Source organism: Saccopteryx leptura, chromosome 13 (genome assembly GCF_036850995.1).
Source record: "Saccopteryx leptura isolate mSacLep1 chromosome 13, mSacLep1_pri_phased_curated, whole genome shotgun sequence".
Lineage (NCBI taxonomy): Eukaryota > Metazoa > Chordata > Mammalia > Chiroptera > Emballonuridae > Saccopteryx > Saccopteryx leptura.
The window spans coordinates 34,300,900-34,315,481 of record NC_089515.1 but is presented as its reverse complement, the minus strand read 5'-3'; the positions used below and the strand labels follow the sequence as shown (position 1 = coordinate 34,315,481).

At 38.8% G+C, this 14,582-nt stretch overlaps 1 protein-coding gene across 2 annotated transcripts in view; it reads left to right on the top strand.

The window, feature by feature from the left end:
• The window catches only part of EXOC6 (exocyst complex component 6), a 182,964-nt gene that overhangs the window by 95,464 nt on the left and 72,918 nt on the right, over window positions 1-14,582 (top strand). For both annotated transcript variants that reach the window (XM_066355669.1, XM_066355668.1), the window contains exon 18: window positions 7,962-8,141. In XM_066355669.1, coding sequence (XP_066211766.1) covers window positions 7,962-8,141 — 180 coding nt within the window. The remainder of the gene's footprint in view (window positions 1-7,961; window positions 8,142-14,582) is intronic.

Sequence of the window (14,582 nt, the reverse complement as noted above, 5' to 3'; positions counted from 1 at the left end):
TGTTTAAGGTATTTTTCCCCGCCGAGAAGGAAGGAACGGGGCTCGGAGCCGCAAAGTGTGAAATAATAAACGGCTTTATTGAGTACAGAGCACACACCCCGCCCGGCAAGGTTCCCTGGCCCCGAAGAAAGAAACATGGAGGCTAGGGAAGTTGCAAAGATTAAACCCTGTGGCAGATATTTAAAGGGTCCCTCTAGGGAAGTGGAACTACTATGACGTGGTGAAATTTCACTGGCTGGCAGATGATCGCTTCTTTCCAAATGGTTCCTGGGAAGCTTCCCTTGGTGGGTTTGATTGTGGGCGGTCCTAGCCAAAGTGGGTGGATCTGAGTTCCTACGTGACCATGCCCCATTATCCACCGACCTTACAAAATGTAACAGGCTTATTCTGTATTCTGGTTAAAACGTGAATTGCCTTGACATCTGGTGTATATCTACGGGTCTTTGCAATTTTCTAATCAGCTATAACTGAAAGATCCAAAGATACTGTAACGTGATGCTCTTAGCCTGTAGGATCTTAGAACTACACTTCTCAAAATCTTCCTGTGGGAGGGAATGTTTAGGAATGTTAGCTCTGGCCCATCATACCAGTGTTCCCTTTCGTTATAGATACTTGGTCGAAACTACAACTGTCATAGAAAATTTCTCGGTTTTCCTGGAAATCAAGAAATCAAGTTTAGCCTTTATATTGTAAATAGTAGGGCATCCTTTTTGTTGCTTGTTTTATTTTCACATATAACTCAGGAAACCCTTTCTTGTTTTATGAGAATAAGAGCTGTTTTAGGCTCAATATATGAAGGCCACGTATTCTTCAATTCTACCTTTGGTCTATTTCAAGAGGAATTTGTTGTAAACTATGATATGAGGAAGCATTCAACATTAAGAACTGTTAAATCAATATTAAAGGGAGATGGGGTGAATTTCCATTCCTAGTGGATAGTCTGTCTGTTGCCTGTTTTACAGAGAAGATTAAAGTACAGTCTTGATTGCAGACATTATTATGGATTGCTTAGTTAACCTCTTAGCCCAATTCTTTTCAGTCTAATGACTCTACCAAACATATTTCTATTTAGTTGCTTAATGATTATGGAAATAAGCACTTACAGGGTTCTTTTACTGGTACCTCCTTTTGCTTCCCCTCCAAAAGCACATATGCACACACAAAGTGTATGCATGATTTATGTCATATTTATTTTCTGAATATATGGATTATCTTATCAGCTTGCATTTTTATTTTGCTAAATCTATAAGTGATACAAAAGGAGTAAAGTAGGCACTTCCTGCCCTCAAGCAGTAACTCAGTTTTTTTTTTTAATTAATTTGGACCCACTCTGAGAGATAATTAAAACGAATACAGACCTCTACCTGAAAAGATTCGCATCAGAATAGAGGGGGAAATATCACTTTCTTTTAACTCTGTGTAGTGGAGAAATGACCCTGTTCTTTTTCTTTGGCACCAGAGCTCTTTAGTTTTGCTCCATAGAGTTTTACCAGCCCGCCACCCTGACGAGCCCTTTCCTTTTGAGTATTGAAAGTGATTATAGCTGGAAGAGCCTAAGGAGCAATATGCTTCTGATTCTTTTTCTAGTTTGCCTTTTTTCAATCTGTTGATGACTATGTAACAAAGGTGTTTTTAGGGTTATGGCTAAAGTAACTGGGGGGCTTGAGATTCACCTCCTGTGAAGCTAGGACATGGTATATGGACTTTTAAAAAGTATTTTCCACAGCCCTGGCCAGTTGGCTCAGTGGTAGAGCGTCGGCCTGGCGTGCAGGAGTCCCGGGTTCGATTCCCGGCCAGGGCACACAGGAGAGGCGCCCATCTGCTTCTCCGCCCCTCCCCCTCTCCTTCCTCTCTGTCTCTCTCTTCCCCTCCCACAGCCAAGGCTCCATTGGAGCAAAGTTTGCCCGGGCGCTGAGGATGGATGGCTCTGTGGCCTCTGCCTCAGGCGCTGGAATGGCTCTGGTTGCAAAAGAGTGATGCCCCAGATGGGCAGAGCATCACCCCCTAGTGAGCATGACGGGTAGATCCCGGTTGGGTGCATGCGGGAGTCTGTCTGACTGCCTCCCCGTTTCCAACTTCAGAGAAATACAAAAAAAAAAGTATTTTTTATTGAACCGTAGCCTAAATATATGAACATGTATAATTTATAAAAGCACAGATTTTATATATATCTCAGTTAATCATTAGCCTGACCTGTGGTGGCACAGTGGATAGAGCGTTAACCTGGAGTGCTGAGGTTGCTGGTTTAAAACCCTGGGCTTGCCTGGTCAAGGCACATATGGGAGTTGATGCTTCCTTCTCCTCCTCTTCTCTCTCTCTCTCCTTTCTAAAAATGAATAAAAGTCTTAAAAAAAATACCAAGTGGTGGGATTCAAATAATTTAACCCGTTCTCTGCCCTAATGATCTTTTAAAGTATAAAAAAAAAATGATATACTGAAAGGTAGTTTATTATTTCATGCATTTAATACTTAAATAAGAACAATAAACCTGACCTGTGGTGGCGCAGTAGATAAAGCATCAACCTGGAACGCTGAGGTTGCTGGTTCGAAACCCTGCACTTGTCTGGTCAAGGCACATATGGGAGTTGATGTTTCCTGCTCCTCCCCCTTTCTCTCTCTCACCTCTCTAAAATGAATAATAAAAAAAGAACAATAAAAGAGGTACACAAAACTAGATTATGTTATAAGAAAGTTTTAAAATATTAATGAAAAAATATTAGGTAATACCTGACCAAAAACAATAAAACTGTTTTTTAAGTTATTTCCAATGACAGTTTCTCACCCCCTTGTTGTTTGACACTTTTTCTCTTTACGTTATGTGTTTGTTTACTGAAGTAACAAACGCAAGGGAATTAAAATGTAGTATTTTATCAAAGATATAATGAACTTTATGAAATGAAAAAGATATAATGAACTTTACAAGTATAGTTCTGTCAAATTCTTTTCATCTATAGACAGAATGAACATTACTATTACTATAGGAGCTTAGAATACACTGTTGAGCAGATGAACATTAAATAAGAATGTAAATTTGTGATTTACACATTGGGTGGCTGCCCAGGTGCCCACCTTAGAGAGAACCCTGACTACAAGTGTCATTTTAACCGGATCGCCAAACTCAACAAAAAAATTAGGTATTGGTTCTACCGAAGGTGCGCGAACTGGCTGAATCCCACCACTGCAAAAACCCCTGAAAACTGGAAAGGTAAGAATGTAGTACTGACCTTTTAAAAAGGAAAAGAAGGAAATTCAGGTAATTTGAGAATTAGAAAATGATTTAATTTATAATAGCCTACAACAATACTAGGTAATCAAGAAGCTAAATATTTAAATCATTCTAAACTTTGCTTCTAACTCAAAACCTCTATTGACCTTTTCTGCATATTGCTAGAAGTGAAGTAGCTAACAAGTATCTACATGAAGGATTTAGGTTTTTCTGTATGAGGGAGTCCAGTTTTTTTAGGACTGGCTACTTTGAGAGGGAACAATAAGTGAAAATTTGTTCATCTAAAGTGGGAACATGCTGTGAAAACATGCAGGATTAGGATAACAATTAGAGACCACGAGGTGCCCAAGGGTGAAAACCCTGAGTGGACAAGAGTCCAGGCGCCTCTCTGACCCAGTACTGGAAACGATGCGTGCTGGAAACAGCAAAACAGCAGGATAAGATTTTGCAAAAAAAATATGGTTAGACTCTCAACAAAGATTAGGAGTCAGCATCTTCCTTGTGCTTTACTTCACTCCCTGAAAACTTCTTTCTACTGCCTTGAGTTATTTGTATTGGCTGATAAGTATCTGAGTAAGGCTGGGGACGGGGCTTCAGTCTTTCGATATTCTGACCAGGACTGTTGCCTCCCCTCGGCCCCTTGGAGCATTTCATCTGGTGTCTGAGTAGTTCATATTTGCCGCAACAAACGACAGGTTTGCTACTCTCAGTAGTCATTGTCACCGTGACACTAAAGGAAGGCTTAGATTGTGTCCCAAAAGACACTCCTGTGAACAAATCAATAATTGGTTTGTTCGGACAATCAGTTTTGGCTTGGAAGGATATATTAAATGATATTTATTGTATAAAATGTATATTGTTCTGTGCTAGTTGCTAAGGTGGAATGGTTCTGAACCATTAGGAATAAAAGGGCAGATAACTACCAAGAAACAACTACAGTAAGTAATAAGTAGATACATTTGGTCCTATTGGTTTTGTACTGTTTTGAATTTGTATTCACCTTTAGATGAGATTTATGCTTTACAATCATCATGCCTGCCACAGTCATCTTGTCCACCATACTCATTCATCATGCCTGCCTGGGCCCTGAAGGCATTTGGGTATTTGTATAAGACACAATTCATATCCTAAAACCTATGACTTTTTTTTTTTTAATCACAATAATATAATATAATAAACAAACCTGGTGAAAAGTAGCCATTTAAAATGTTTTATTGTTTTTAGGTACCAAATGTAATAATAAAATATTTCCTTGATTGTTACACTAATGTCTAAAATAGCTAAATAAAAACTCATGTCTTAAATGGGCTCCTCTTTCAAGTTAATATTTTTATGGTGGTATAGTACCCCCTTCCCTTATTCTCAGTTTTGCTTTCTGTGGTTTCAGTTACCACAGTTTGAAAATATTAAAAGAAAAATTCTGGAAAGAAATAATTCATACATTTTAAATAGCATAATGAAATATTGTGTCATCCAGTTTTGTCCCGCCTGGGATGTGAGTCATCCCTTTTTCTGCGTCTCCACGCTGTCTATACTACCTGCCCGTCTCAGAACGGGAATCACAGACAGATAAGTGGGAACTGCTGTAATCACCATTTTTCTTGCCTTCTTTCCTGGAAAATCTGAATTTACCTTTGATCTTTTTTTTTCTTTTTTGCATTTTTCCAAAGCTGGAAACGGGGAGGCAGTCAGACAGACTCCCACATGTGCCCAACCGGGATCCACCCAGCATGCCCACCAGAGGGCGATGCTCTGCCCATCTGGGGCATTGCTCTGTTGCGACCAGAGCCACTCTCGCGCTTGAGGCAGAGGCCACAGAGCCATCCTCAGCGCCCGGGCCAACTTTGCTCCAATGAAGCCTCGGCTGTGGGAGGGGAAGAGAGAGACAGAGAGGAAGGAGAGGGGGAGGGGTGGAGAAGCAGATGGGTGCTTCTCCTGTGTGCCCTGGCCGGGAATCGAACCCGGGAATCGAACCCAGGACTCCTGCACGCCAGGCCGACGCTCTACCACTGAGCCAACCGGCCAGGGCCTCTCCTTTGATGTATTTTTTAATTGCTCTTGTCACACCTCTTCCCCCATCATAACTAATTACTAGTTTTTAATTAATTTTAGAGAGAGAAAGGAAGGAAGAGAGAGAGAGAGAAACATCAATTTGTTGCTCCACATATTCATGCATCCATTGGTTGTCTCTTCTATGTGTCCTAACGGGGGATTGAACCCACAACTTTAGCCTATCAGGTCTACACTCTAACCAACTGAACTACCTGACAGGGTGTATCACTAGGTCTTGATGTTTAGTCTTACCTGTTTTACCTCCCCCCCCCACTCTTTGTCTATAATATTAGTGGTGACATTGGCCAATGAATTGGATGTTATATGCTACTAACATTTAGAAATTTCTAGATCAAGATCATAGATTATCAGAGCATCATTTCTCGAATTATAGCAGGAGGAAACTAGCTAGAGTATATACCTTAGTTTTGATAGTTTCAACTTAATTAACTGCTTGGATTTTTAGGGCTCAGAAAAATATTATAGAAGTATTTCCCTTGCTCCAAATGAGTAATATTAAATGTAACCTTTTTTTTCTAGAATGTTCAATAAAATGTTTCAAATAAGATACGTGTATTACTTAACAGAAAATTGATCAGAGCTGGCAGAAAAACTAACTCAATCTTCTCTTAACAAAGAGAAATTACTATCCAATGTGACTGAAGAGTCCAAGAATAAAAAAAGTTTTTTTTTTTAATTTTTTTTTCCTTTTTTGTACTTTTCTGAAGCTGGAAACGGAGAGAGACAGTCAGACAGACTCCCGCATGCGGCCGACCGGGATCCACCCGGCACGCCCACCAGGGGGCGACGCTCTGTCCACCAGGGGGTGATGCTCTGCCCCTCCAGGGCGTTGCTCTGCTGCGACCAGAGCCACTCTAGCGCCTGGGGCAGAGGCCAAGGAGCCATCCCCAGCGCCCGGGCCATCTTTGCTCCAATGGAGCCTTGGCTGCAGGAGGGGAAGAGAGAGAAAGAGAGGAAGGAGGGGGTGGGGGAGGAGAAGCAAATGGGTGCTTCTCCTATGTGCCCTGGCCGGGAATCGAACCCGGGTCCCCCGCACGCCAGGCTGATGCTCTACCCCTGAGCAAACCGGCCAGGGCTAAAAAAAGTGTTTTATGCAACTATTTAATCAAAATGCGTTTTTAATAGATATGGTTTGAGGTTAGATTTCCAGTTTAAAACTCAAGTTTCGGGAAAATACTTGTAGATAAAATTATACATATTTGGAAATTATGAAATAGATAATGAGTTAATAAAATGTGAACTGTGTTTACCTGTCTATGATTGAATATTCACTGAGAAAGAAATAATCGTGAGTCTACAATGTCGTATGTGCCATGTTGTGTTTCAGTAAGAAGTGCACAAAGCCATCTGCGTATTAGGTATATTCTGTGCTCTCTCAAAGGTCTCCTGTGTGGAGCACATGCATCTCATAACTGCGTCTCACCGCACTGTACTGATCCTTGACGAATTGTCATGTCAAATACAAATAAGTCACATCACACGCAATGGATCGACTCTGCATCGATAGAATACGGACATTTACAGATTAGTCTTCCAATATCAAAAAGAAGGGCATGTAAGAGAACACTTTTCGAGGGAGGACAGAACTTACAAAAGAAGGACTGTCCTCCCTAAAGGAGGACTATTGGTCACCTTATTTCTTATGATTCAGTTATTTTTTTAAAAAAATAAAGGCTGCCTGGGCCTCTCAGGCCTTGACCTTCCAGCCACTGGGTCACGCTTTGAGCTAACAATGATGTGCCCTCCCGATTCAGATTGACCAGCCTCCTCTCTGGCATCGTGGTGGCATACTGGTGATAGGCTGAACTCTATCAACTACATCCAATTCTCCCATCTCTGTACAAAAGCAGTGAGGAGGTACACTGAAAACAGAATTCAGAGCAAATGCTGAGAAGACTTCTGGCAGCAACATAAAAATTGTGAAAGTGAAGAAGGAATAATGTACCTTGACTAAACCTTGAAATGTTACATTTTCAAGGTGAAGATGTATGGACACATGTTAATGGCAGATGGAGAACAATCTGACTTCATGGGAGAAAAATACGCCTTTTGATAGATTGTCAGTGCCAATAAATTGAAGTATCGTTCAAAAAAAAATAAATGCTGCCTGTATTGTTACAAGTTTTAAGTTAATTTCCAGAGTTCTGGAAAAGTCGATTTTGCCTATTTTTGCTAGTTTTCTTGTTGTTTTTATGGAAGAGAGAATGTTTGATGATCCTTACCCTGCTATTTTTTGTATCACTCCTTTTATGTCTTTTTTCCTCCTCTGAGAAGTTAGTTACCTCTTTTCTTTTGCCTTTTCAACTCAAAACACCAGAAACTATGTCTTTTGTGATAGTCCAACTTAATTTCTCTCAATCAGTGGATTGGGGTGGTCTTCTGCATTCTTGACAACTTGTTTTTTTACTTCTTTTTCTCAAAGGTTTTCATAGAACTGTGACAATAATTCAGAATTAATAATTCACAATGATCCTACCACATAAAGACAAAAATGGTGATAGTGAGTTTGGAAAAAAGCAATTTTCTTTTACTTTGAATAAATGACTAAAATATTAGACCAAAGAAAAATATAAAACAAAATTTAGAATTTTAAGAGAACTTGTTTTATGACCTGCTTCTTTAACTGTTGCTTATCATTTGTTGTTGTTTTGTCCTCCCTCAGGATGCCCGGCATGCAGCAGAAGGAGAAATCTACACCAAACTTAATCAAAAAATTGATGAATTTGTTCAGCTTGCTGATTATGACTGGACAATGTCTGAGCCTGATGGAAGAGCAAGTGGTTATTTAATAGATCTTATTAATTTTTTGAGAAGCATCTTTCAAGTATTTACTCATTTGCCTGTAAGTATAAATTTTTTCAAAAAATTACAGTTTTGCTTATGAAAGTATATCTTAGAATTCAATTTTAGTTTGAGATTTACTTGTTTAAACCAGCTTCCTAGGTCAAATATATTTCCTCTTTCATTGTTATAAGTCAATTTGTGAAGAATCCTAACTTACCCAATTGTTTGAAGTTTTAATTTGTTTTAAATTTTAACCAAAATATGGTTCTCTTTCCATCAAATCCAAATTAAAACTGTGAAATTGACAGCATAGACTTAAGTAAAAATAAACTCTTCTAGGAGTAGTTTTCATAAAAGTCAGTTAATCAATGGCTTTTCCAGTTAGAAAAGGCCAAGAAATTATTGGATAATTTTAGGCTAGAGATTAAAGGTAAAATAGTGTTCTTCTATCCAGATTTGTAGTCATAGTGTATCTACATCTTGAACAATTTACTGATGAAACATTACTCCAAAAAAATGAGTAACAGGAACATTTGAATATGAGTAAGCTGAAACATTGGATTTTTCAGATGAGAAATGCAAAGACCAAAGAGGTTATGGCGGAATGAACATGCCGTTTTTAGGTATATTCAGAAATAATAGAACTACAAATGTGAGTGGAGCCTGACCAGGTTGTAGTGCAGTGGATGGAGCGTCGGACTGGGATGCGGAGGACCCAGGTTCAAGACCCCGAGGTCACCAGCTTGAGCACGGGCTCATCTGGTTTGAGCAAAAGCTCACCAGCTTGGACCCAAGGTCACTGACTCCAGCAAGGGTTTACTTGGTCTGCTGAAGGCCCGTGGTCAAGGCACGTATGAGAAAGCAATCAATGAACAACTAAGGTGTCACAACGAAAAACTGATGATTGATGCTTCTCATCTCTCTTCATTCCTGTCTGTTCCTATTTGTCCCTCTCTCTGTCTCTGTCTCTGTTACCCCCCCCCCAAAAAAAAAGGTGGAGTCATTTTTGTACAAATAGGAAGAAACTTATTGACCTTTTTATCTCATGAAAAGTTATAGCTGAATACAAAAATGAAGTATGCAATTTGAAGCCTAACTGCCTCCAACCATCTCCCTTGTTTAAAATGAAAAAAAAATTTTTTTCCCCCTCATCTTTTACTCTTTTCCTATCAGGAGATGCTTCAAGGGTTGATTAAAATAGTTTAAAAAAAATAGTTTAAGGAAGATGTCAGTAAAAAAATAAAAAGAAGAAAAATTTCTTAAAAGAAATTATAATGGTGGATCTGTGCCAAAGAACGTTGAGAAACTTACCCAGGGATGATACTATATTCCTAACTGCTGGCCTTGAGTTAAGTAGGAGAACCTTTATATATATTTAATTTTTATATCAACTAGTTTTAAAAAGTGCTCCTCATATAGTAAGCATTAGATAATTGTTCAATTAATTTGAATTCATATTTTCAGTATAACTCGCCATGCCTCTAGCCAGAAGCAATCTCAGGAGTAAACACATGCTCGTGCGTGCACGTGTGCAGAAACATGCTCATGTCACACTTGTATGTTGTGATATCTGGTTCACAGGTTAGTATGAAGTGATAGGTAGGAATTTTGTGTGTAACGCTGGTAGGACTAAGAGGGGTTGTATATCAGAAATGTTTGGGGTAAATGCCTCACCTCAGGAGGCTGATATCTGGAGGGAAATCCTATTTTCTCATAGGACATCCTCTGGTGACATTGAGAGAGACTCACTCCTGGCCTAACTAGATTACTCAAATGATATTTTGTGTAGTATTAGATGAGTTTTCATATGCCATTATGAATTTTTATGTCAACTGACATGGGTTTTTTGAAAAAGGAAATAACTTTTTATGCAATATAGATTAATTCTGCAATAAATACAGGGCATAACATTCTGACAGCTGTCTTGTCTGTTCCCTGTGTCCATGAATCTGTTCCTGTTTTGTTCCTCAGTTTATTGTTCATTAGATTCCACATATAAGTGAGATCATATGGTATTTGTCTTTCTCTGTCTAGTTTATTTCACTCAGGATAATGCTTTCCAGGTCCATCTATGCTATACTGAGCTGTTCACTTGAAACCTACATGGTTTGGAAAACCATGTCAACCCAGTAAATTAAAAAAGAAATTAACTCCTGACTGTTGGTGGAGCAGTGGATAGTGTCGGCCTGGGGCGCCCTAGGACCCAGGTTTGAAACTTAAAGGTCGCAGGCTTGAACACAGGCTCGTACAGCTTAAATGCAGGCTTGCCAGCTTGAGCGTAGGGTCTCTAGCTTGAGCATGAGATCATCACCATGATCCCAAGGTTGCTGGCTTGAGCCCAAAGCTTGCTGGTTTGAGGCCAAATGTTGCTGGTTTGAGCCCTGCCCCCTCAGCCCCTCATCAAGGCACATACCAGAAGTAATCAATGGACAACTAACGTGGCACAACTACTAACTGATGCTTCTTATCTCTCTTCCTTCTTGTCTCTCTCAAAAATAATTAATTAAATAAATTAAAAAGAAATATATATGGGACAGGACCAAATAAAAAATTATAGTTTACAGTTAAGAAAAGAGAAAACTGGATTAAAAAGCTTTGGTACATATATACTATGGAATACTATTCAGCCATAAGAAATGACGACATTGGATCATTTACAGTAACATGGATGGACCTTGATAACATTGTACTGAGTGAAATAAGTAAATCAGAAAAAACTAAGAACTATATGATTCCATACATAGACGGGACATAAAAACGAGACTCGGAGACATTGACAAGAGTATGATGGTAACCCTGGCCGGTTGGCTCAGCGGTAGAGCGTCGGCCTAGCATGCGGAGGACCCGGGTTCGATTCCCGGCCAGGGCACACAGGAGAAGCGCCCATCTGCTTCTCCACCCCTCCGCCACGCTTTCCTCTCTGTCTCCCTCTTCCCCTCCCGCAGCCAAGGCTCCATTGGAGCAAAGATGGCCCGGGCGCTGGGGATGGCTCTGTGGCCTCTGCCTCAGGCGCTAGAGTGGCTCTGGTCGCAACATGGCGACGCCCAGGATGGGCAGAGCATCGCCCCCTGGTGGGCAGAGCGTCGCCCCTGGTGGGCGTGCCAGGTGGATCCTGGTCGGGCGCATGCGGGAGTCTGTCTGACTGTCTCTCCCTGTTTCCAGCTTCAGAAAAATGAAAAAAAAAAAAAAAAAAAAAAAGAGTATGATGGTTGGGGGGGGGCGCAAAGAAAACCAGATAGAAGGTGACTGAAGACAATTGGACTTTGGGTGAGGGGTATGCGACATATTCAAATGTCAAAATAATCTGGAGATGTTTTCTCTGAACATATGTACCCTGATTTATCAGTTACCCCATTAATTTTAAAAAAATTTTAAAAAAAGAGAAAATAACCCTAACAACAGTATATTCTTATTTAGGGGATGAACTATGAGCATAATTTTTAAGCAAAAATATTAAATTATTGACTATGATAAACTTTATAGTTGATAATTATATTAAGGCTTAGTGTATTAATTCTCTGAAACCCTGAAGTTATATAAAATATTCTACTAGATTGCTTTCTTTCAAGCAAAGAACAGAGGCAATAAATGTATTCTTTTTCTAAGTAACATATGGTATTATACAGTGTGTCCGTAAAGTCATGGTGCACTTTTGACTGGTCACAGGAAAGCAACAAAAGACTGTAGAAATGTGAAATCTGCGCCAAATAAAAGGAAAACTCTCCCAGTTTCATACCTATTCAGTGCAGTTCGGTGTGGGCTCATGCACAGATTTTTTTAGGGCTCCTTAGGTAGCTATCCCGTATAGCCTCTACAGACTCGTCACTGACTGATGGCCTACCAGAACGGGGTTTCTCCACCAAACTGCCGGTTTCCTTCAACTGCTTATCCCAACAAGTAATGTTATTCCTATGTGGTAGCGCTTCGTTATAAACGCGCCGATATTCACGTTGCACTTTGGTCACAGATTCGAATTTAGGGAGCCACAGAACACACTGAACTTTCCTCTGTACCGTCCACATCTCGACTGGCATGGCCATGGGCTGCTCCGCTGTATACACAGTGTTACGTCATCATCTGCTCATGCGCACATGCTGCCACATCATCCTACAGAATCTGGGAGGGTTTTCCTTTTATTTGGTGCAGATTTCACATTTCTATTGTCTTTTGTTGCTTTCCTGTGACCAGTCAAAAGTGCACCATGACTTTATGGACATACTATATAAGGTACCATTTTTATTTAAATGTTTTAAGCTAAAAACGATTCATTAATTTCAGGTTACACTTTGATTTAAGAGAAAGGGGCCAGTTCTGGACTCCTTCAACACTCAAAGAAGTCTTATTTTAATTTTGTAGTTATGCCTATATTTTTAGCTCATTATTTAGCTGTAGTACTTTTACATTACACAGCCATTTAAAGAAATTACTGCGAAAGATATCTCCATAAAGCATATTTATTTAAGTAATTCTTATAGCTTGAGTGCAGTGCTTACAATGGCCAACTAATGCTAGCTAATGCCATTGAAATCTGATTAGCATATGAAATAAATATTTTATCTCTAAGTTAGTACTCTTCGAATTAGCAGTTTTTCTTACACTGCTCACAAAAAGTAGGGAATATTTCAAAATGAATATGAAGTGATAAAATATCCCTTAATTTTTGTGAGCAGTATATTTCAAATGTTTAAATGACCCTGCTTGTTTCTAATAAATCTTTTCCTTGACAACTAGAAAATACAGCAAAGTAAAGAAGAAAATAAAAATTATCTGTTATCTTTTCAGAGAATAATCACTGTTCCATTTTGGCATATATTCTACAAGTCACTTTTTTTTATTCAGTTATGACACTTAGTTATTAGCAAGCTTTGGTGGTTTTTTAAAAATAAGGTTTTAGGTTCTGTCCAGTTAGCTCAGTTGGTTAAGAGTGTTGTCCAAAAATGACAAGATGGCTGGGTCAGGGCAGGCACACACATGGGAAGCAACCAGTGAACACATGACTGAGGAGAACCGCAAATGAACGCTTCCCTTTCCTCCCCCCTCTTCCTTCCTCTGTCTATGAAAAAAAAAAAAAAAATTAGGCCATGGCCAGATAGCTAGGTTGGTTGGAATGTTGTCCCAGAGCATGGAGGTTGCAGGTTCGATTCCCCAGTCAGAGCACATACAGGAGCAGCTCGGTGTTCCTGTCTCTCTCTCCAAAAATAAATAAATAAATAAATAAATTAATAATATTTTATTTTAGTTAAAAAATTTTAAATTAGAAGAATTTAAAATAGCATTAAACATTCCTTCACCACTTACATGTATGTAAGTAAAAGAAATTGTTGAGCAGCTTGAACATTATCTAAGGATCCTTTGTGACTGCCAGTGGAACTCATGCATGTTTTACTGTGATCGTACCCCCTGAAGACCTGGCGCTGGTTCACTTCTGGAAAGAACAGTTAGCATTTCATTCTTTCATAAATGCTAATCATGCGTTTGGCTCAATAAAGATATTTTGTTGATTTACAACCACGAAGGGGTATGTGTAAATGATAACTAGTTTTTAATTTCTTTACATATTATTTATTTGCTTAAGGGACCCATTTTGCCCAAATGTTTATACTAACAAGTGGCCATCTTTTATAGTAGAAATAAATAGAATATCTTGATTGGTGTGCTTATATTTTTCCTTTCTAGAAGCTATTGTTTTATCTTTAGCCATAAACTAATTTTCTATACTTATATTTGCTATACCTCTAGAGATGTTAAAATAATCTGCCTTCTGTCTGAATTTTAAATATCAAAACTGTTTTTCCCCCAGTGAGATGTTTTCCCTTTGCTTCAGATATGTTTAACTTTTGGGGCTTTTTGCATTAATAGAAGTGGTGATGAACAATAAAAAATATTTTAGGAATAATTAATTTATCTTTGGCATGTGTTCTATAATTACATGTTAGTATGTTTGGGTATTTTTCAAGAAAATCATTATCTGATTAAAAGTATAGCTCCCTTTAGAGAATAAATGCCTAAAAAGGTGTCAATAGAAAGATTATCTTTTAATAGGGTCATCCTCCCAATATCTTTTACTCTAAGATTAGAGATGCCTTCCTACTGAGAGAAAATGGCTTCAAAATCATGCTGGGAAATACATATTGTGAAAGCTTGTAGTGCAGATTTCTTCCCAACTGTGCATTCAGTGACATCACATTTGTAGCCATAGTAGGAGTAGTTAGAGCATGGAAATCAGCTAGTCTTACAAATGAAGGCTTTTCCCCCAGAGAATTGTTAAACATTTATTAAACAGCCCTAAACATAACATAGCTCTTAAAGTTCCATTGTCAAAGAAAAATTACTTTTTATTAACTCAAGAAAGAAATCAGAATATGTTTAATAATAAAATTAAAATACCATAGAAGAAACTACTTTCAAGACAGGAATATATATGCTCTAAATGTTAGACTTTCTATCTACTTCCCCATTGATTAATTTCCCTTTTCAGATGTTTGCCTTTTTTGCTGTT